This window comes from Ctenopharyngodon idella, chromosome 24 (assembly GCF_019924925.1).
Source record: "Ctenopharyngodon idella isolate HZGC_01 chromosome 24, HZGC01, whole genome shotgun sequence".
Classification (NCBI taxonomy): Eukaryota; Metazoa; Chordata; class Actinopteri; order Cypriniformes; family Xenocyprididae; genus Ctenopharyngodon; species Ctenopharyngodon idella.
In genome coordinates, this window is record NC_067243.1 from 17,436,508 (window position 1) to 17,460,951 (window position 24,444).

At 34.5% G+C, this 24,444-nt stretch overlaps 1 protein-coding gene across 4 annotated transcripts; it reads left to right on the forward strand.

Moving 5' to 3' along the window:
* Positions 1-4,903: 4,903 nt before the first annotated feature.
* On the forward strand, positions 4,904-19,212 carry parp6b (poly (ADP-ribose) polymerase family, member 6b). Of its 4 annotated transcripts, none has more exons than XM_051884773.1 (23): positions 4,904-5,123; positions 5,581-5,757; positions 5,981-6,058; positions 8,287-8,381; positions 8,623-8,683; positions 9,042-9,132; positions 9,210-9,276; positions 9,370-9,519; positions 12,205-12,343; positions 12,874-13,005; positions 13,931-14,026; positions 14,114-14,206; positions 14,937-15,062; positions 15,169-15,234; positions 15,495-15,562; positions 15,645-15,693; positions 15,782-15,894; positions 15,993-16,065; positions 16,164-16,233; positions 17,537-17,616; positions 17,853-17,910; positions 18,047-18,131; positions 18,433-19,212. In XM_051884773.1, exons 2-23 carry the CDS (start codon positions 5,713-5,715, stop codon positions 18,527-18,529), a joined length of 1,932 nt encoding a protein of 643 aa, XP_051740733.1. In that variant the 5' UTR covers positions 4,904-5,123; positions 5,581-5,712; the 3' UTR covers positions 18,530-19,212. The 4 variants fall into 4 exon arrangements, 3 of the variants coding, with proteins under 3 accessions (XP_051740733.1, XP_051740732.1, XP_051740734.1); XM_051884772.1 differs by having other exon boundaries at positions 4,906-5,123; positions 17,853-17,916; XR_007928385.1 differs by lacking the exon at positions 18,433-19,212 and having other exon boundaries at positions 4,905-5,123; positions 17,537-17,689; positions 17,853-17,916; positions 18,047-18,122.
* Positions 19,213-24,444: the final 5,232 nt, after the last annotated feature.

Below are 24,444 nucleotides of genomic sequence, written 5' to 3' on the forward strand. Positions count from 1 at the left end.
TGTAAAAATCTCATCTCGTGAACTCAATCTCCTGTCTCGTCTCGTGAGCTAACTGTCTTGTCACACCCCTATTTATTATTATTATTAACCATACCAACTATTTTAGAATCATTTAAAATAATATTAAATATCTGCCAAGGTTTGACCTGAAAAATACAAAGTGGTAAATTAATATGAAAAAAAAAGAAGCTAAAATGTAAATTATAAAAATCTTGTGTTAAATTCATTAGAAAGAGAGGGATATTAATGTGCCAATACACAAAATAAATATTATTTTTTAAATATTAAGGAGAGACACTACAGGTGAATAGGGATTTTTTTTTAAATTAGAAGATATCACTGTGAAATTTCTCCAGTTTATTACTGGCATAAACATAAGAAAAAAATTTATTACAAGTTTTGAATAAATGTATGTTTTAATATGCAAATGAGGCCTTATATACTTAAATATATGCTAATTTGCATACATTTCCAAAAACAAAATCTGGAAATTGGAAAGGTCCAGGTTTAAAATTCTTGGTTCTATTTGTTGACATATTAGATGAAAGGGCTTTTACAGAGGGGATTCTGGATATCTTATTTTGTGCTTTAGTAAATTAGAGAATACTGACAATAGCCTTAAAAAATCTATTTTCGCCATGTTTTTTTGAGTAAAAGGACCTATAACTCAGGATAGGAATGATATATCAACAAATCCCTCTGTAAAAGCCTTTAGAATATAGATAGGAATAAAACTGTAAAGTTTGGTGTATATAAGTTCTGCTGAAGTGGAGATTTCTGACTCAGAGCAGGAGAAAAAACTCATTTTGAGAAAACGGCCTTTAAAGATATTTACTGTAATTGAAATCTATAGACGCAAATAGATAAAGTGCTATAAGATATACACTTAAAAATGTATTTTGGATGTTTTCTTACCACCAGTCTGAAAAAACACTTTATGAAAAGCCAAAAAGTGCAAAATCTCAAAATTGACAGGTGCCTGAAAAAACAGTGTTTTTGTTTGTAGTGTCTCCCCTTAATAAATATTCATTGTTAGAAAGATTTGCTTTCTTTGAGAACATTCTGTGGTAAAACATGTAATCTGATTTTTCTTTTCTTTTATCATTTTTTATTAGAGAGACAAAATGAGCCCGAACATAGATCCCTCTAGTGGACAATATAACATCAGGCTAATTCTATGGACAACTTGGGTCTGAAAGTGTATCCTGTCTCTGTATGCAGAGGTTATATTTAAACACTCTGCACTCAAAGCACACCATACTTACACACTCTACATCCGCAGCAGTCTGCAGTCAGCACTGCTCTTGTCGAACAGTTTGTCCTGTAATCATTTTCTCTATACACTTCCTTTATTCTTTTTCTTTTTTTATTCTCTCCAGACGTTGGGAGATAAGGTTTGTTGTGCTAAATTTAGATCCATTTGCTTTTAATTGAGGTTCAATTGAGTTCTGCTGTCTCTGGTGCGTGTGCAATGACAAATATGCTGTTTCATACATCCTGAAATCTTCACACGAGACAAATGGCTTATGATTATTGTTGAGGCGTTCAGTTAATTTTAATCAAATGATTTTATATTTAACTATTTAATAAAAAAATATTTGTTAAGTTTTGTTTCAAGCTGTTCACACATTGGCAATAAAAAAAAGCGATTAACACTGGAAAATTCTTACATATAGCCCCTTTAACATTTTAATTGTGACTTCAAAGTATCTAAATCCTTTTTGCGGCGTCTGTAGTGTACACAGTGATTATATGCAGTTGCTAATGCTACATCTGCAGCACCTGCATAGTCTAGGACCAACATTAGGCTACCAGGTGCCTGAGACAAGGATAATTACAGATTAAGGCCAGGATGTTGTGTCTGAGATCTTAGGCAAAACACACAAAGCTAGCTTTACTTTCATATTGTAATTGCTATAGTACAACAGTAACAAAACATATATAAAAAAAAACATTTCGCAAAGCAATGACTATGGTACCATCTGTGTTGTACATGTATGTCAACAGAAAACATGCTTAGTGTACCGTGAACATGATACAAATGGGACGGGTCGGGCTGTTGGCAGGCTAAGTGATGGTGTGTTCATGATGTCTTCTGCTCTGTACCTTTCTGACAGTTATATGAGCTTCTCTCCATCTCTCACACAGTCTCCACCGTCATCCATCTCTTTCAGATCTCCCATGTCGTTCCCCACCCCCTGGAATGACTAAATGATGAGGTACTGTCACAAAGTAACCTATTTTTATCCACTCAAAGTTCTTGTTAAAATTATAAATTATGAAAATGACTTTGTTGAGCAGCTTAACGTACCTGGAAAAGGAAGATATGATTTGTTGAGGGCTGAGGCCCGCCAGGACAATTCATATAAATATTTTATAATATTTTATAATTCATAATCTTCCAAACATTATTGCTGTAGAATGTATCGCTTGTCCATGTACTATAGTTTTGGCAGGAAATTAATTTTAGTTGCCCAGTGATATGCTGTAAAGAATAGAATAAAAGAAAAACGAGATAGAATAGAATACAATAGAACAAAAAAACAAAAACACAACATAATATAACTACCAAATGCAACAAAACACAACAATAGAATAGAACAGAACAGAAAACAACAGAATAGAATTCAACAGAATAAAATAGAACTGTCACATTATGGACACTTTCTTTGATATTCTGTTTTGTTTCCATTGGTTCCTGTTTCCCCGTTCTGTTTAGTTTCGGGTTCCTTGGTTAGTGATTATGTCCTTGTTTGTTTCTATGGTTACTTATGATTTGCACCTGTCGCTCATTATGTTTGACTCTCTACTGTCTTCATGCGTGCTTACCACAGCGTTATAAGAACTTAGTAGAATAGAACCCAACACACCACAAAAGAACAGAATAGAACAGAACATAATATAAAATTCAACTCACCACAAAAGAATAAAACACAACTCAACAAAATATAATAGAACACAACAAAATAAAATAGAATATAACTCAACACACCACAGAAGACCTGAACAGAACATAAAATTCAACAATATAATAAAACACAATAGAACAAAAGCACAGCATAAAAGAACAGACTAGAAAAAGTCAAATAGAACTCAACTCATCACAGAAGAACAGAACAGAAAAAACAGAATAGAACAGAACACATAACAGAACACAAGTCAACACACCACAGAATAACAGATTAGAACAAAACTCAATTGAATAGGATAGGATAGAATTAAACTTAACACAATACAATAGAACAACACACCACAAAAGAACAAAACAGAACAGAGAATAGAATTTACCTCACCACAAAAGAAAAGAATACAATACAGCTCAACACACTAGAATAGAACACAATAGAATAAAACTTAACAACATAGAAACAGAATAGAATAGAACAATAGAATAGAACTCAACACACCAGAAAAAATGGAGCAGAACACAGAATGAATTTAGCTACAAAAGAACAGAACAGAACAGAACACAATGGAATTGAACTTAACACACCATAAATGAACTGAATAAAATAAAACACTATAAAACAGAATTTACCACACCAAAAAAGAGCTAAGATAAAAAACACAGAATTTAAATAGAACTCAACTCATAACAGGATAACAGAACAGAAAAAATAGAATAGAACGGATCGTAATATACCACAAAAGACCAGAATAGAACAGTGAATAGAACACAAGTCAACACAATAGAACTCAACACGCCACAGAAGAACAAAACTGAATAGAATAAAACACAATAGAATAGAACAGATGAATAGAATGTAATAGAATACAGAATAGAAAACAACTCAACACAATAGAATAGCACTTAACACACCATAGAAACAGAATAGAATAAGACAATAGAATAGAACTCAACACACCAGCAAAATGGAGCAGAACACAGAATTAATTTAGATACAATAGAATAGAATAGAATAGAACACACTGGAATAGAACTTAACACACCATAAATGAACTGAATATAATAAAACACCATAGAATAGAATTTACCACACCATAAAAGAATAGACTAGAAAAGAACACAGAATTAAATAGAATTCAACTCATAACAGAATAACGGAACAGAAAAAAATAGAATAGTACAGATTTCAACATACCACAAAAGACCAGAATAGAACATCACGTAGAACACAAGTCAACACAATAGAACTCACACCACAGAAGAACAGATTAGAACACAACTCAATTAGAAACAGATTAGAAATAGAACTCAACACACCAGAAGAGAACAAATTATAACAGAACACAAAATGAAAGTCAACACACCACAAAAGAACAAAACAGAACAGAGAAAAGAATTTACCTCACCACAATGGAAAAGAATAATATAAAATATAACTCAACACAGCAGAATAGAACTCAACACACGAGAAGAAAACAAAACAGAACACAAAATCAAATGGAAATCACCATAAACTAAAGAATAGCATAGAATAGAACTTAAAACGCCAAAAATAACTGAATAGAATAAACACAATAGAATTGAACAGATGAATAGAACAAAATAGAATAGAATACAGAATAGAAAAACAACACAATAGAATTGAACAGATGAATAGAACAAAATAGAATAGAATACAGAATAGAAAAACAACACAATAGAATAGAACAGAATACAGCAACAGATCCACCCTTTTGTTAAATGAATGACACACACTCACACATGTGTGTATAACACAGCATGCATTAAGAGATGAAAATATGAGGTCACGGACATGCAGGGGGTTGCATTTGATCTTCTGTTCCATGATCTACCAGGCATGTCTTTTCTGCTCACCCCCTCCCACTACTAGCACACTGGCTGTCAGCTGCCGGTCTCATGACCCGGACGGCACACACTGAGCATGCCCGAGCTGTCGTGTGTTGTCAGGGAGAAAGCAGACAGCGGAGACAGCGAGAAAAGCAAGCCATGAGAGGAGCCAGATAAGAGACAGTAACGCAAGACAATAGGGGTACACATTTCTAATTGAGACTCTTTGTGTCAGCCGACTCACTTTATATATATATATATATATATATATATATACACATGCTTCCTGGTGTAGAGCATTTTGGGATGTTTTGTTAAGGTTATGCCATACAGACCTCGTTTAAAGCATCTGCCTTGTCTTCAAGAGGTAAGACTGGAATTTTCTTTTACAGTGAAGAACTACCGTGATTGTAATATAGCTAGTTTAATATTTTATGGATTCTTGTGCTCATATTATGTTTTATTCGTTCATATTTTTGTTCATTTATTGTTTAAAGAAAACATCCAACAGGTGTACAGGATAATTAACAAAGACAAATGACATCTGTAAAGAACAGAAACAATGGATTCACACAGTGTTCACATTTAAATCAGATTATTAATTTATATGATTACTGTATTTAAAAATGCTGTATTTAATATAAAAATATATATAAAAATTATTGTATTTAAAATCAATAAATGTAATTCTCCATTTCAAATATGCACATTTAATCATTTTAAGTACATTTTGAGTGTTTGTGCGCCATGTCAATATGCAGTGACACAAATGAACTCTAAATGGATGTTTAATGAATTGCCACTCTTGAATTGTGTTGTCACAGATTGCCATGGAGATGACTTTGCTAATGGACCCCAGAAAATGAGCATAGCCCTTCAGTCGGCTTTGTTCAACCTGCGTTGACTTCCCAAACAAATTCCAGCCTAGACAAACCACACTTAGCTGGAATGGATGAATGTGGCAGAGGAAACTCACTAGAGCAGCATCTATGAACAGCATGGTAGGGAAATCACACATGCTAAATAACACGCCTTGACGGACAGTATAACCAGACCAAGCTGATGATCTAAGATGTAGGCTGCCCTACTGACACACTCACCTCGTTGAGTAGATTACAGACTGACTGATAAGGGCTATTCAGTGTCTAATGAATGGGGGATGGGTAATGAATTGGTGCATCACAGGGGAAATTAGCTGTGATTGACCTGTGATAACTTTTTCAGAGCATCGGTGAGCAATTCTGGAGCGACGTGGACTCAGATGGTGACAGCGATTGTGAGGATTTCTTCTACGGCACCCAGGTTAGCATATTACCAAACAACCTACTAGAAACACATGCTAAACCTGAAGCTAATTTGCTAAATTAGCAAACAAAGCTAATTTTGTTAATGGATTCATGTGTTTTATCTGTCTGTATCTACAAGTATTTTATCTATACTTTGTTCATTTTGTTCATCTACATACACCAGTGGCTGAATGTAGAGTACATTGGGGTTACCAAAGTGCATTGTGGGGTTTTCAGGGGATTAGTGTAGGTTTAAAGGCGGCTCCCTAGTATGAGGAGCAGCAGATGGCTTCAGTTTTTCAGATTACCTGAACTTGCTTCAGATTTCTTGCCAAAACGAAGAGCGTCTGTCCTCTCTTAATGAATAACAAATCACAATATTTTTCACTTAGTTGAGCTTGTAAAACAGTAAAATGAATATTGGTTTCAGTTTATAAATTTCATCAATCTAACATAACAGCTATTTGTCAAGCTAAATCATTAAACACCATTTTGATATTACAAATGAAAGTATGTGTTCCCTGTCAAATTTGGCAGTACACACTCTGATTAAGCGCTACACTTCAAGTACCACATGTACTTAAAGGTGCAATATGTAAGAATTTTGCAGTAAAATATCCAAATATATATAATATCCCAAATGTTTGCAACTATTTGTAAATCGTGAAAAAATTGCAATTTTAACCAAGGCTCCGGGACGTGTGAGGAGTCGTCTGTCAATTGCATCATACCCACGTTACCCTCGGTTTCCGGTTTTATTTTGTAGAAACCATGGAAAAACCAAAGACGCTTTAATATTTACATGTTTTAATAGGCCGTTGAGGTGAAGACCACATGTCCCAAGGTTCCGCGCTCAAACTTGGCGTCATCAAGCTATGCTTTTGTTTTGAATAGGCTTCTAGTGACCTCTAGCGGACAGAAAATATTACATATTGCACCTTTAAGGGTCATATTTTTTTTTGCAAATATTCATGTGATATTCACAGCACGATCAATAAGTACATAAAATCATAAATCTGTCTTAAAGATAATTTTGGTCATTTTAAGAGATGTTATGCAAAACTCCAACATGAGTGGATATAAAATACATCATGAAAGGACATGAGAAGCAGTACTATAACTAGTAAATTATTTAATATGTAAAAAAAAAAAAAAAAAAAAAAAAAAAGTAACATGATGACTGGAGACATTCCTAACTCATGCACACACACACTTCATCTCCTCATAGAAGGTTAAATTATGATTAAAAACCAATCTATGGCAAACAATTCATTATCATCAGTGGACATAATTACATAGAGCCAGGACAGACCACTCTACAAGTTGATAGGGAGCATAGTTGACAGTTTCACCATTTTGACTCATAATTTCAGTGGCACGCCTTGTTTAGTCAACCACATGCTATTTTCTTGATCAGGTTAACTTCATTTGAACATATATCTGAAGTGAAATTTGAAATTATAAAAATATTGCAAACCAACCAGGGTTGCCAGGTCTATGCAACAAAAGTAGCCCAAAATAGCCCAATGCAATTTTCTCCATCGGGTAGCTGAATTCTCCACTGAATTTGTACGTCTGGGTGGTGTTTTGGGGTGTTGGATTGCCGAAATCATACGTACGGGGGTGGAAATCAACACGTGGAAAAACTTTTACCCAACAACTTAAAAGTAGCCCAATTCCATGGGAAAACCGCGGACTTAGCAACACTGAAACCAGCCCAACATAGTTGATAGTTGATTAATATACTCCTTGACTCCTTGGAAAAAAATGAGATGGCACTTACAATAATGTGTTCAAAATGTCCACCACAGAAGAAAATCACACTATATGATGCTGGTCACATGGTGTTGTGATACACCATTTTTTAGTTGCCGGAAGTTTTTCGATCATTATAGGGTTATTGTCATTAACTAAAACTAAAACCAAAACCTTTTCGATACCTGAAATAAAATAAACATTAACTGAAAAAATGTTGATTTTAACATTTTTTTTTAATTTATTATTTTAAACTCAAGACCCACTCACATCAAAAATTAACACTGCAGAAACTAGGGCATCAATGCAATTTCAAGCAAACTGAAAGATATGATGCATAAAATATTTTTATGAGATAATAATATGCTTTCCCTTAGTGAGTAAAATGCTATTTCTGAAGAAAATTGTTTTATCAATATCATCAATGGACATTTAATGTACCCTTGTACATTGTAGATGACTCTTATGCTAAAGCAAGTTTCTTTGCAGGGTCATTATGCCACTGACCTGAGTCGACACCCGCAGCTGGACATCGATGTTGGTGCAGTGAAGGACATCTATTCTGAAAGTGCCGTTTCTGTCAGGTACATTTTGACCCAGGAAGCTTCGACAAGTCCCATAAAATGCTAACATGGGAATAAAAGGACATCAGCTGAGCTTGTATATGAGGATCATGTAATTTCTACTGCGTTTGAGGTCATTGTTCATTTAATGATTATTTTATTATATTATTACATGATGAATTACCTTCTCTGGGAAGCCTCTGTCCAGAAATGTTCAACATCAATGTAAATGTGGAGTTTTTACCTGCTTTCTATATTTCAGGGAGTATGAGACCATTGACGATGTGGACATTGACCTGCACATTAACGTCAGCTTCCTGGATGTAAGAGCTTTTGGAATTTACTTTAATAATTTCCATATTTAACAAATTCCAAATCAAATATGTACCATCACATGGCAAAAAGATCACATCCCTTATGCAGGGCTATTATAGTTAACTTAAACTAAAACTAAAACCATACAAAATAGTTTTGTTACTTGAAATAAAATAAACATTAACTGAAATAAAATAAAATACAAAAAGCTAGTTTAATAGACAAATAAAAAATAACTGATAAAAAAAACAAAATCACGACAAAACTACTAAAAGTTTAACTCAAAATGAAAACGGAAAATATGAAAATGTTAAAAAAAAAACTATAATAGTATCTCAGTACTAAAATAATGTTTGCATTCTGCAGGAGGAGGTGGCGTCAGCATGGAAGGTCAGTAGAACAGAGCCAATCATTTTACGCCTTCGTTTCTCCCTCTCCCAGTATCTGGATGGACCAGGTGAGTAACTAATTAAGTTAGGGAAGACAGGAAGTGACTCCACCTAAATCCACTGACAGCATCTCCACCTCTTTCAGAACCCACTGTGGAGGTGTTCCAGCCAACTTGTAAAGATGGTTTCTGCCTTGGGCTGCAGCTTAAAAGGTGAGCATTCTTTCTATTATATTTTTTCCAAACTGACATACTGCATATGCCTCTGTAATGATTACACCAACAAATATTGATGTCTTCTCCCAGAATTCTCAGCACATTTGTATCTAATCAATGGAAACATCTCAGCAACGAGTTCCTGAATGCACAGCAGAGAAAGAGACACAGCTGGTTTAAGGCTGGAGGAACCATCAAGAAGTTCAGAGCTGGACTCAGCATCTTCTCACCAATAACCAAGTAAGATCCAATACAATCTAGAGCAGTGGTTCTCAACTGGGACTGTGGCTAACTAGGGGTGCCTTAGTGATCCTCCAGAGGGGCCATGAGATAATGTAAAATTAATTTAAAGGGGACCTATAATGCCCCTTTTACAAGATGTAATATAAGTCTCCGGTGTCCCCAGAATGTGTCGTTTTTTTTGTGTGTGCCCCTTTAAATGCAAATGAGCTGCTGCTTTGGCCCCCTTTCCAGAAGAGGGTGGAGCTTTAACAGCTCATGCTTCAGTTGCTCAACAACAACAAAGCTGGAGAATCCCACGCAGCCAAAATGACGATTGTCAGTAACGGTGTTCAGCCTTACATTGTTCAAACCGGAGTCGGACACTGATGGAGAGACTCAGGAAGAAGTTATAACTTTTAGAATGCATTTGGACGTTTCTGAATGGTTAGTGGATACATTTATGTAGTTACTGTGGAGTTGATTCAACTCATCGACTAGCATGTTAATCTTTTGTGCAAATCCAGCGTTGAATTGACCCTCGTTTGTGAAGTAGTCCGGCGTAAAATGACGGCATGTCAACAACACTCTACTACAACAACTCTTCCTCTTCTCTAAAGCAGCCCAACAGAATTCTTTAAAAGAAAATATCTCCCTTTGCATTGAACTTTGAGTGTCGTAACTTTGCAGATGTTGTTTATGCTCAAACAGCAACATTACACACTAACTAAAGTTAAAAAAGTGATTTAGATGCTCCAGCAACAGTAATACTGTAATTTGTGTCGGGTGTGCAAATAACAACATGAAAAATCAAACGGGACTTCATACCTTTATAATGAAATAGCGATCATGAGATGAATCCAATCCGTGTCACTTAAATGTCCACGAGTGTCCACTGAAAAACAAAAAAAATATTGATATATTATCCATTGTTTGCATCACATTTCTTCTGAATGATCTGCTCTCCATCATCGTTCTTCAAGAAATTATGCAACCTGTATATGATTGTATATATCCCACGAACAAATGAGCCCGCGTCCAAAATATAATTTTTCAAAATGCAGCAGTTTTAGTTAAAATATCTAAGCAGTACTGTCAGAGTTTTATATCCTCCCGCCATTGTCATTGAAGTAAATCTCAGGAACAAAATTTTTAGCCAATGCCACGATCCAACGACGTGTGTTCTGTTTATTTATCCGCATGCGTGCACATGTCTCGAGTCTCGACCATTAACGCAGCAAGCCATATTATTTTATAATTGTGTATATTATTATTTTATAATCGTATAAAATAATCCCGAAAAAAAGCACAAACACGGCAGAGATGCCAAATTCAGCGGCTGGAATTAGCTGAGGTTAAGTGACGGCTCACAGACAGCAGCGGCGATTGACCTGTCACTCAAGTGGCCACGCCCTTAATTATGCAGAACTTGTATGCTGTATAGACCAAAACCACAATTTGTACCAAGCTGTAAACATGTTTCTTTCTGCTGTGAAGTTGGTCATTTTAACATGGGACTCAATGAGATTCTGCTCTCTTTTAGAGCCTATCCCTAGTGGCCAGTCGATGAATTGCAGTTTAAGTCACTTCCGTATTGGCTTCAAAAGAAACTGGGGGAGGTTGCCGGAGGTTGTAACACATTTCAATTTATTTGCATAGTTGTCAAAATGAATGTCCTGCGAGTGTTTTAGAGGAGTTTGCGAGGGTCAGTGGCGTTTATGTGCATGTCACACTTGGGATAAGGAAGATAAGGAAAGGATATAATCGCAGCACTATATAAAAGAGAACCGAAAACACTATGAAACAAAACAAGTGCAGTACACACAAAGTAGAACGGACAACTGAGCAAAGGAAATCAAGGACTTAAATAAACAGAGGTAAACAAGGGAACAAAATGAACAACAGGCGAACTTAATTAGTGATTAACTGGCATACACAAGGAAACTAGGTCAACATACAATAATAGGGAACAGAAACAGAACAGAACCAAAACACAAAGAAACTAAGCATAACTGTGACAGTACATGTGGGCACTTCAAACACAGATACAAACACTTGCTCTGACAGAGGAACTGTTCACTGATGACGTCAACACGCCTTCAGATCGATGTGTTTCGACACATTCAGAATGTTTTTATTTTTCATTTGTTTTTTCTGTGTATATTAATTCTAAATGGATCAATATAGTGGTCTTATATGCAGTCAGGTCAAAGCGGCTGGTTTGGTCCTGTTTGGTATAGCAGATTGACTTATTTAAGAGTATGTACTTTTAAGTTGTAAAGAATGTCTGCAGTGAATAATTCGGTAGCTTTGAATCGGTCTTATATATTGTTTAAAAATGTATAATTGAGTGAGGCGAGTTCTTTTAAGAAGTTATAAAGTATAGCTTTAATTTACGAAGTATGTTTGCAAAAAGAATACTGAAGGTTTAAATCTTTTTATCTTGAATTTATTTTGTTTAACATACAGGAGAAGAGTAATAACACTAGCAAACAAATGTTTTTGTTAATAAACTGTACTTCTCTTTGCTGCAAAAGTACAATATAGAGAAAATGGGGGGGGGGGTCTTGCAGTATTGATTTGGAGAAGAAGGGGGACCTTTGAGTAAAAAAGGTTGAGAACCACTGATCTAGAGAGTAAATGTGCCAAATATGCTATTAGTAATATTAACAATTTAATATAATAACAGCTATTTTTTTCAACCAGGTGCTCCAGTGTTCCTCTTATTCAGGGCCCTGGTGTGAAGGCAAGGCCAGCAGGACAGGACTTGAGAGTGACCCGCTTGATGAGCCGCTCCATGTCCTGCACCAAAGGAGAACTACACACCCCCAGCCCAATTGGACAAGTGCGTTTAAACATGCCTATATATAATAATGTGATCTACAGCATATGTATCATGACTCACCATTGCTACATTTATTTGATTACAATTGTAAATAACTGTATTTTATTAGAATATATTTTAAATATATTATTATTTATTTCTGTGATGCAAAGCTGAATTTTCAGCATCCTTACTCCAGTCTTCAGTGTCACATGATCCTTCAGGAATTATTCTAATATGCTGATTTGCTGCTCAAGAGAATTTTTCTTAATATTATCAATTCTGATAATATGCACATTTTTGTGGAAAACTTATTTCAGGATTCAAAAGAACAGCATTTATTTGAACTAGAAATCTATTTATGTTGTTACTGTCACGCTTGAACAATTTAATGCATCCTTGCTGAATAAAAGTATCACTTTCTTTCTTACTGACCCCAAACTGTAGTGTGTATATATATATATATATATATACACACACACACACACTTTGTATGTTAATCTACAAAACAATTTATGTCAAATGTTTGATGCAGTGCTTTTTTTTAACAGACTGCGGCCGTCCCAGGCTCAAGATCCACAGTGCACATCACCACCAGGCAACTCATTCAGCTCTTCTTCTCCTCACAAGCGCTCATCCACTGCAAGAGCATCCCGACCCTGGAGTACGGCTTCCTTGTGCAGGTAAACCTCAACATAATTAAATGTATTCTACATTTAAATGTAAAACACTTCTGATATTTGTACACTGTAAAAAATGAATGTGATTTTAACAGTGAAATATTGTAAAAACGCTACGGAAAAAAATTGTAAATAGGTTAACAGTAATTTCTAGTACTATATACAGGGAAAAACTGTAAAAGCTCTTACCAGACATTTTATGTAATTTTCACAGTAAAATGCTGTAAATTTTACAATTTTTAGAAGTAAAAAATAACAAATCAATGTATAATTTACAGTCAAAAACTGTAAACTGATATTCCCACAATTCCCTGTGTGGCACTCCACATTTGAAAGTATTTTGTTTAAAAAATCATGTTTCTTAATAGTTTTTGTTATCAGTTATGTACATTAGGGTTTTATGTTACATCTTCTGTTGTTTAATGAATGTTTATTGCATTATGTAAGTGTTGTGGGTTACCATGATGGTGTTTTGCGTTTGCGTGAATGACTCTTTGCACCCTCTTTACATTAGTATATACTTCAGCTCGTGGAAAAGCTATTTGTGATGAACTCTGATTCTTCATGTGGCTTTCTCTTTTACCACCTGCATTATTATGGTGGTTGTCAGTATATGTTAAAGGTACAAAACAGATTTTAGTAGTAGTGTGCATTGTTGAATTTACTTGTTTACATTCAAATTTTCTTGTTTGTAAATTACAGTTTTATACTGTAAAATTGACAGTTTGTTCTGTAAATGTGTTTACAGTTTTTCTGTATTTTTTACAAAATTATTCTGGCAACCACAGCTGCCAAAATTATTTTGTAAAAACTACGGAATATTTTTTACAGTGTATAATAAATAGAAATTGGCCTTTCTTGCATATTTTGCATTCTTTCTTGGTGTTTTATCTATTTATTAACTCATTTTCCTTTTTTTTCCCTCTAGGTTATGAAGTACTCAGAGCAGAGGATCCCAACTCTGAATGATTATTGTGTGGTCTGTGATGAACAGCATGTCTTTCAGAATGGCTCCATGCTCAAGGTACAACAAATACTTAGAAATGTCAATTAAAATACACGGCACATCCATACCACTATCATCACAGTCTCTTTTCTCTATGTTGTTCAGCCTGCTGTTTGTACGAGGGAACTGTGCGTGTTCTCCTTCAACACTCTGGGTGTCATGTCAGGAGCTGCAGAAGATGTAGCCACAGGAGCTGAGGTATCACACTTAACTTAGCTAAATCAAGAGAGACCATAGCCATTTATTAATGATATATATGAGGATTTTATATAATATTTATATACACTACCGGTCAAAGGTTGAAAGAAGGTTGAAAGAAGTCTCTTCTGCTCACCAAGGCTTCATTTATTTGATCAAAAATACAGGAAAAAAGTAATATTGTGAAATAGTATTACAATTTAAAATAACTTTTTTCTATTTGAATATATTTTAAAATGTAACTTATCCCTTTGATGGCAAAGCTGAATTTTCAGCGTCATTACTCCAGTCTTCAGTGTCACATGATCCTTCAGAAATCATTCTAATATGATGATTTGGTGCTCAAGAAATATTTATTATTATATCAATGTTGAAAACAGTTTTAAAAATAATAAATTAATAGTTTTATTCAGCATTACATTTATCAAAGGTGACAATAACATTTATGTTACAAAAGATTTCTATTTCAAATAAATGCTGTTCTTTTGAATTTTCTGAAAAATTTTCCACAAAAATATTAAGCAGCACAAGAATGCATGGCAGGAATAAATGACATTTTAAAATTTATTTAAATAGAAAATAGTTATTTTAAATTGTAATAATATTTCACAATATTACTGTATTTATTAAACAAATGCAGCCTTGGTGATCATAAAAGACTTACTTTGAAAACACTTAAAAATCTTAATTACTCGAAAATTTTACAAAAAGATAATGTTTTTTTGTACAGGTAGTGGACCTTCTGGTGGCCATGTGTCGTGCTGCACTTGAATCTGCCCGTAAAAGCATTATCTTTGACCCTTACCCCTCTGTGGTTGACCCTCATGACCCCAAGTCACTGGCCTTCAATCCGAAGGTAGCTTCTTAACCAAGTAAAATGAATAAAATGTTTCTAATTTAAAATTTAGAATTTTTCAATTTCATGTTTAGAATGACCTTCTTCGTTCATTTTCCGCTTACAGAAAAGAAGTTACGAGCGGCTGCAGAGAGCATTAGACAGCATCACGTCAATCCGAGAAATAACACAAGTGAGTCATTTGTAAAACAGCTTCACAATTTATAGATGGCAACACTATTTGAGATACGCAATTTTACATCAGCCGTGTCTTGACATTATTTTAACCAAGTTTGAAGTGCTTCTGGTAGAGGACAATTTCAAAGCCTGTTAGTGACACACTTCCTGCTGCCAGTTGGTGGCGCTATGATTGCTACATCAATGTTCACATTTTATAGACCATCCATAGGCCTTGTTAAGGGAATGAGTGACACCTAAACTCATATTTTACAGGGTCCTTATGTTGAAATAAAGAAACAGATGGACAAAATGGACCCCCTTGCACATCCTCTGCTGCAGTGGTGAGTGAAGCTGTTTCCTTTAATGGAATTCTCAGACATTTTCCTGTCATTGTAATGAGCCGTAATCTTCTTTTCTTCTCAGGATTATATCCAGCAACAGGTCTCACATTGTCAAGCTGCCCTCCAGCAGGGTAAGGGCGTTTGATCACATTTTCTCTCAAATAACGGTGTGACTAAACCCTTTATTTCCTCTGTCTCACTCAATTTTTGTGCTTACAGCAACTGAAGTTCATGCACACCTCCCATCAGTTCCTGCTCCTCAGCAGTCCTCCTGCCAAAGAGGCCCGCTTCCGCACCGCCAGAAAACTCCACGGCAGCACGTTCGCTTTTCAGTGAGCTTCAGTTTAAGATCATGTCATGATCACTAACATTAACCAGCCTGGAGCAGAATGAACATTTTCGTGACTAATCACTGGTTCTCTATCTTCAGTGGTTCTCATATTGAAAACTGGCACTCCATTCTACGAAATGGACTAGTAAATGCGTCCTACACGAAACTGCAGGTACCACGGTTACTTCTAATGTAGTGTGTTACCCACAGATTTCCTATTTAGCATATTGGACCTTGGCTGATATTTCTTCTTGTTCTCTTTGACACAAGCTGCATGGGGCGGCCTATGGGAAGGGCATCTACCTCAGCCCCATCTCCAGCATCTCATTTGGATACTCAGGTCAGAGTCAAAGATATTCTGGACATATTTTGACAATTTGGGACAGGGACCATGGTAATACCATGTTTTTCTAGACATGCAGCATGATAATACCATTTAGGTCTTCAGGGGTTTTCATACTAGTGTCCAGGGACTTCTCAGGGCTACAAGGGGGTCCACAGAAGATTTGAAAGAGAAAGAAAAACATATTGAAATGTATTTTAGGGTTGTCAAGGTTAGTGTGTTAACCTTAATATAGTAATTATATATTAAATATATAGATATTAAATATGTTTAATGCTATAATTTTCATTTTCTAAAAACTGGTCAGATATTATAGGTCAGATTAATTACCATAAATATAAATTATTTATAATAATATTTTTTTTATTATTCTTCTTTGAATGAATGAATGAATTAGTTTAATCACTATCTATCTATATATATAAAAATTTTTTTTAACTTTTTCTAAACACTGGTCAGATTTTGAGATTAATCACAATAAATATAAATTATTTATAATATATTACAATAAAAATTGAACATTATGAGATTAATCACAGTATATATATATATATATATATATATATATAGTATACAAATAGTAATAATTATAAATAATAAATTATAATAATTTATTTTTTTCTTTTTTTTCTAAAAACAATTATGAAATTAATTATGAATAATTTTTATTTATTGTAGTGCTGTCAAACAATTAATCAAGATTAATCACATCCAAAATAAAAGTTAGTTTTTACATAATATGTGCGTGTACGGAGTATAATTATTATGTATATTTTAATACACACACATGTATATACTATATATATTTATATAATTTATATTAAATAGAAATATAATAAATTTGTCTTAAATATATACATGCATGTGTGTATTTATATATACATAATTATTATAGTACACACACATATTTTGTAAACGCAAACTTTTATTTTGGATGCGATTAATCATTTGACAGCACTAATTTATTGTGATTAAAGTCATTTAGGAAACACATTGTCTTTATAGTATCATAATTAATGTTTTTCTCATACACTATAAATGTATCTTTATGTGTTAAAATATACAGCTGCCTTTATATTTCAAGGAGGAGGCCCCTCGCAAAAGTACCATAAGTTTTGAGGGTCCTTGGCATGATATTTGAATATGATAATCATTCTGTACCATGGTATATATCCACGTACCATCGATACCACTGCCAGATTACGTTTTTTTAAGGAAACTTTTCTGAAGCCGGGAGTATTTGAAATAATTTTTAATGTTTTACTGTAGTGTTAATTAATCGTGCTGTATTTGTGTGCAGGAATGGGAAAAGGACAGCACCACATGCCTACTAAAGAGGAATTAGTACAACACTACAACCGGGTCAACACTGTCTTACAGGTATTAACTCTATCTGTGGAGATTGGACTGATACGGATGTATTACAGGTGCAATCTGTAGTTAATCGGACTAGGTGAGTCAAACCTGATTGGAAACAATATAAGCGGAGTCATATTGAGAGTGTTATTTGTTAATTTTTGCACTCACATGACTAGTTTGTCTGCTACAAGAAAGACAGATACTTACCTTCTTGTATTGCATGCATCATTGCTAAAAAAGTCATTTTTCTTTTGCAGTGTCGACCCGTACAGTCAAGGTTTCTTCAGAGTCGGAATCTGAACTGTGTTGCTCTATGTGAGGGTACGATGCTAATACCTGGAAATACAAATTATGTCATTCAAATCATTGTAGGAACTTTTGTTTGACTAATAGATTTTAAAAAAGTTTGTTTTTTTTAAAGTTAAGTCCCTTATTAATTTTTTTTCAACAGTAATAACATCCAAAGATCTACAGAAACATGGAAATATTTGGGTTTGCCCGGTTTCTGATCACGTCTGCACACGCTTCTTTTTTGTGTGAGTATCGTCCTAATTAACAGGGAACGTTCTCAGCTAACGTTGTGGCAAGGTTCTTTCAAAGTTATGAACAAACATTCTTCCAGTAACATTAAAGTTGGCAGGAAACAAAAGTTGTGATAGTCTTTTCGTTCCCTTAACGTTCGCATAACGAACAAAAAAAAAACGTTTTTAAAACATTTAAAAATCTGGATGTTTTTCATTTACAGAGAACATTCAGATATAACGTTTTTATATATAATGGGAACATTAGCAAAACATACATAAAACATATTTGAACATGTTCTTTGTCTTTCCTCAGGTACGAGGACGGCCAGGTAGGAGATGCTAACATAAACACACAGGACGTCCGGATACAGAAGGAGATATTGCGGGTGATTGGGGGACAATCGTCCTGACTGACCTGTTTCACCACTGTGACGCTTTGAGAAACTTTAAAATGGAACATATGAACTGAAAATGGGAAAGAATTACCTCAAACTAGGTGTTTTTGATGACGCTAACCTCCATTCAGGTTCGTCTTTACATGGAAGGAACGGAAACCCCTTTTGTAACTTTTTTGATAAACATTTTCTTGATTTATTTCTCATTTAGTCTCTATTTATGTCATGTTCGCGTTACATTTTTTTTCTACATAATGAGAAGTGCTGTTAATTAGCGTTGAATTTACAGCGGTTGAAAAAAAGTGTAATTCTCATTTTGTCCACTGGGGGTCTCTATTGCCTAAAGAGAAGCATAAAAATAACTTGGGGAATGAAATAGGACAGGCTTGTAATTTTATAAACCTGCCATTTTAAAGTGTTTACATCTATCGCTAGGGATAATTCATTGTTATCAAGTCCTGTTTAATGTAGTCCTGTTTAACTAGTGAAATGCAGCCTATATCTGTCAGTTCATTGAGTTTATTTTCATGAGAATGTTGTCACGCCAGTTACTTGTTATGGATCCTAAACCTCTTAACATGAAATGTTAACAAGTTTGGTGCTGTGCACTAGAAGGCATCGTGTTCTTATTTACTCTTCAGAGAGCTTTAAGTTCGAGTGGAGATGACTGCCAATAAACGACACGTAATGACACATTACAGACGAAAAATGTATGATTTTGTTGATGTCAATCTGAAAGAGACACAAAACTAATCTGAGGGTCATGCTTTCATACGGCCCATATTTGTATGTCAGCACTTTTTCAATAAATTTAGAGCATGTTACGAATGAGTTCCTTTCTAAATGAAGACAGAAGACTGACATTATGAAGACCTTTCAATGGCCCTAACAAAGAAAAAGGATTATAAAGGGACTGAATACTGTCTAAATCTGCCAAAACGTTTCTTTAAACTGTTGGTGTATATCCCATAATTATAATTAACTTAGAAAACAATAGATGTCGATGGAAAATGGTAGAAAATGTGAGTGTTATCTGTCACGAGTCACGACCCCTAAAAAAATTAATAGTGTGTTGCATCGCGCCAAAGTCCCAGAGGACATTTTGACTTCTCGGTTTAGCCAGCGGCTCTGTTCTCCTCTGAAGCAGAAACACATAATAATTCATAACAGTGCGCTACATCCACATGAGCCCCGCATCTGCTCCGAGACCCCTTACCTTCCCTTTTTACATCATATTACATTTTTTATTTTCATAAATTGCATTTTATATATATATATATATATGGGTCAATGACGTGACAGGTCATTTTTTTTGTCCAAAGGCCTTAATAATAATAAAAACCAAAGATATGACATCCAAAGTATGTAAGGTAGTATAACTAGATCTCTTTTATTGAATCCAAAAGGTTTTAATGATATTTTGCTACATATAAAGGTATTTTAAAGATTTTGAAGTGTCAAAAGGTCATTCTGTCCAAAGGCCAATACAGCCATTTCATTAAAATATCTTAAAATGTAATAAATGTATATATTTTTTATTCTGGCATGAATAAAACTTCTAATATTATATATCAACATAGTGCAAAATGGTATTAAAATTATGTGTAGAAGTCGTTGCTTTGTTATGAGAAAGAATGTCCGGAAAAATGAAATTCGTTTATGTCATTTGGAGTAACCAATATAAAGGGACCATGTGGGATCAAGTCATGCGGTCAGTATCATGTGACAGGATGTGACATCATTCAGACACCTGCAAAGGCAAAGTAACTAACTCTCTCTGAACTATTTGAAAAATTCATATTTTCACTTGCTCATACGCATGTCCCGAAACATCAGGTCATTCAGTACAACCGCTATAAAACATGGAAAATGTAATATTTTAAAAACGTGTACTAAATATAAAATGTTTGATTGTCCTTTTGCTAGCCAGCTAGATATCAGCCTGTTAGCATTGTTTGAAAATATCGTCATTCGGTATAACCAAAAGTGTCATTCGGTAAAACCGAATTTTTGGTGACAAAATTTATCCATCTTGTAAAAAATGACAAAAGCAGTTTTATAATTAATTGATTATAAAAACCACATAATCTCATTGTTAACACTTAAGTTAAATAAAAAATTATTTATATCTCCATTAGGTTTTTTTTTTTTTTACACTTTTAAAAACCTTATTCGTCAATGACCCATATTATATATATATATATATATATATATACACACACTATATTGCCAAAAGTTTTGGGATGCCTGCCTTTACGTGCACATGAACTTTAATGACATCCCATTCTTAATCCGTAGGGTTTAATATGGAGTTGGCCCACCCTTTGCAGCTATTACAGCTTCAACTCTTCTGGGAAGGCTTTCCACAAGGTTTAGGAGTGTGTTTTTATGAGAATTTTTGACCATTCTTCTAGAAGCATTTGTGAGGTCAGGCAGTGATGTTGGACGAGAAGGCCTGGCTCACTGTCTCCTCTCTAATTCATCCCAAAGGTGTTCTATCGGGTTGAGGTCAGGACTCTGTGCAGGCCAGTCAAGTTCCTCCACACCAAACTCACTCATTCATGTCTTTATGGACCTTGCTTTGTGCACTGGTGCGCAGTCATGTTGGAACAGGAAGGGGCCATCCCCAAACTGTTCCCATTAAGTTGGGAGCATGAAATTGTCCAAAATGTCTTGGTATGCTGAAGCATTAAGAGTTCCTTTCACTGGAACTAAGGGGCCAAGCCCAACCCCTGAATAACAACCCCACACCATAATTCCCCCTCCACCAAACTTTACACTTGGCACAATGCAGTCAGGCAAGTACCGTTCTCCTGGCAACCGCCAAACCCAGACTCATCCATCAGATTGCCAGACAGAGAAGCGTGATTCGTCACTCCAGAGAACACGTCTCCACTGCTCTAGAGTCCAGTGGCGGCGTGCTTTACACCACTGCATCTGACGCTTTGCATTGCACTTGGTGATGTAAGGCTTGGATGCAGCTGCTCGGCCATGGAAACCCATTCCATGAAGCTCTCTACGCACTGTTCTTGAGCTAATCTGAAGGCCACATGAAGTTTGGAGGTCTGTAGCTATTGACTCTGCAGAAAGTTGGCGACTTCTGCGCACTGTGCGCCTCAGCATGCGCTGACCCCGTTCTGTGATTTTACGTGGCCTACCACTTCGTGGCTGAGTTGCTGTTGTTCCCAATTGCTTCCACTTTGTTATAATACCACTAACAGTTGACCGTGGAATATTTAGTAGTGAGGAAATTTCACGAATGGACTTATTGCACAGGTGGCAAACTATCACGGTACCACGCTTGAATTCACTGAGCTCCTGAGAGCGACCCATTCTTTCACAAATGTTTGTAGAAGCAGTCTGCATGCCTAGGTGCTTGATTTTATACACCTGTGTCCATGGAAGTGATTGGAACACCTGAATTCAATGATTTGGAGGGGTGTCCCAATACTTTTGGCAATATAGTGTGTGTGTGTGTGTGTGTGTGTGTGTGTGTGTGTGTGTGTGTGTGTGTGTGTGTGTCACTGTAATGTTCTCTGCTCTTATTTTAGAATAACAAAATAGGATTGAAAAAGGAAAAGTGGAACATTTTGTGTTTGTCATCTGCTTTAATTTGTCCTAATTATCCACTTATTTATACCACTAAATTGCCTCTTCTTTATAGGCTAAATTATGTCTTGACTGCTTTGTATGATAATGTGCACATGATTTTTCATTATCATTTACTCTAAACTTTTATTTTAGTTGACAGGACACGCAAAATGGATTGATGCTTAGCACATCTTTAATTAAAGTAGACATCACTACTGAGACATGCCGATGTTTGTTTAAAAGATCCACTTTTTATTCTGTTAGTCCTTCTTTTCCCCTTTCTTTTGCACTCTACCTTTCACTGAGTGTGGTTATTATCTTTCTCAGGAAACATTTGAATGCTTTGACCCTCACAAATGTTGTACAAGTGCAGCTCACGGCTGAACACACCTCACTATGATCCGGCTCAAGTAGTTCTGACACCATCAGCAAAAAGTGTTCAAAGACCACTTGGACTGAGCCGTAAGGGAGAACTGTTCCAGAATGGAAGTGAGGCATGAAGGAGCCCTTTTCCAATTTTTCATCAGCAAGAAAATTACCCGGGCAGTTTTCAAGCTTGCATATTTCTCGCTACAGAGGAACTTGCTGTTACAGTTTGTTTTTGAAACGCTCTTGACTTCTACCCAATTTATCCTTCCACAGCAGCGTATGTGAAGTAAAAAGCGAATCTTTAAAATTCCTCTCATCCCTTTGTAAGAGAGATTGCCTCTTTAACCAAAGTTCTCACTGAAGCCCCACTCAGTCGCCTCACACCATTAAACAAACTTCATTCTGACTTCATTTCCCTGTGGGTGTTGCAATCTGCAGTGCTCCTCTTTGAGACCTAATTTCCCTTTAATTAAATTAGTAAGACTTCCAAAGAAATCCGCCAGAGAGGCCCTGCGGCTGGGTTTCTGTTGTCGGGCAGATAACGGCTGTGAGTGTGTGTCGTCTATGGAGATTGATAAAGTAATTGAAACAGTAATTGTCAACATGTTCGCTTTTATCTGTTGGGGGAGCTTACTAAAATAAGACCGTCTGGTTGGCAGCGCACCCAGTTTTACCAGCATATCTGTAGCCGGTCCTATAGCATCTCTAAAAACACTCACTGAAATGTGTCCACTCTTCAGATAAATACACTTAAGAGACTGTTTACACTGTAAAATGGTATTCAGTTTGATGGAAAACAATATAAAAATGCTACAGTAAAAATCTCTACCTAACCAAATATGCTAGATAAACATGTAAATAAAAAATACACACAAATAAAATAAAATTATAAAACAAAAACATTTTAAAGTAATATATTAATCAACATAATATTTTTAATCATTCAATAAATGTTAAATTATTAATAACATTTAGTAGTAATTTTGTTATAGAATATTGATATAGTTTCTTACCAGTAAAAATTATAAATAGCTAAATTTTATATGAAATTTTGTTATATTTTAAAATACTATATATATATAACATATTGTAAGTAAAATATTTTTTTAAATATATTTTTAAATTATGTATCGCCTTATAATTATGGAAAAAAACATCCCTGCATCAACCATCACATTTGTATTATTCATATATAAATTATTATTATTACTATTATTGTGTACATTTGATTGTTTAATGTTGTATTGTATTTTAAAGTAGCATATTAATAAACATTTTTTCACATTTTTAATAATGTAATAAATATTAAATTATTAATAATAAAATTCTATGACAAGTAACTTTCCTATGCAATTGTCTTTCCAGTAAAAAAAAAATATATATAATATATTATATTTTAAAATGCAGTATATTTACTGTTATTGTACAATATCTTTGAAACTATATTTTTACAATTATGGAGAGACACATCCCTGCATGTAGCATATTAAAAAGCATTTTTTCTTCTTCACATTTTTAATAATGTAATAAATATTAAATTATTAATAATAAAAGTCTATGACAAGTAACTTTCCTGTGCAAGTCTTTCCACTACATATACATATATATATATATATATATATATATTTTTTTTTTTTTTTAATAAAAATATATAAATAAATAAATAAATATATAAAAATATATAGAATTATTTCTAAAAATATTTATTATATTTTAAAATGCAGTATATTTACTATTATAGTACAATATCTTTGAAATTATATTTTTAGAATTATGGAGAAACACGTCCCTGCATGAACCATCACATTTGTATCAAATTCTTTATAGGTATATTTCTTACTTATCAGTTATACAATTGAGTGTTTAATGTTGTATTTTATATTATTTAGTTAATTTTTTACTGCATTATTTTAGTGTTGTATCATGTTATTGATGGTGTTTAGTTTTTGTGCTTTGTCTGTATGTTAGTA

Bases quoted from the DNA above. Each gene is read 5' to 3' on its own strand.
- parp6b (XM_051884772.1), top strand. From the start codon at position 5,713: ATGTGGCAGAGGAAACTCACTAGAGCAGCATCTATGAACAGCATG. The intron at 15,694-15,781 runs GTAAGGGCGTTT...TTGTGCTTACAG, and splicing joins TCAAGCTGCCCTCCAGCAGG to CAACTGAAGTTCATGCACAC. The intron at 17,917-18,046 runs GTACGATGCTAA...TTTTTTCAACAG, and splicing joins CTGTGTTGCTCTATGTGAGG to TAATAACATCCAAAGATCTA.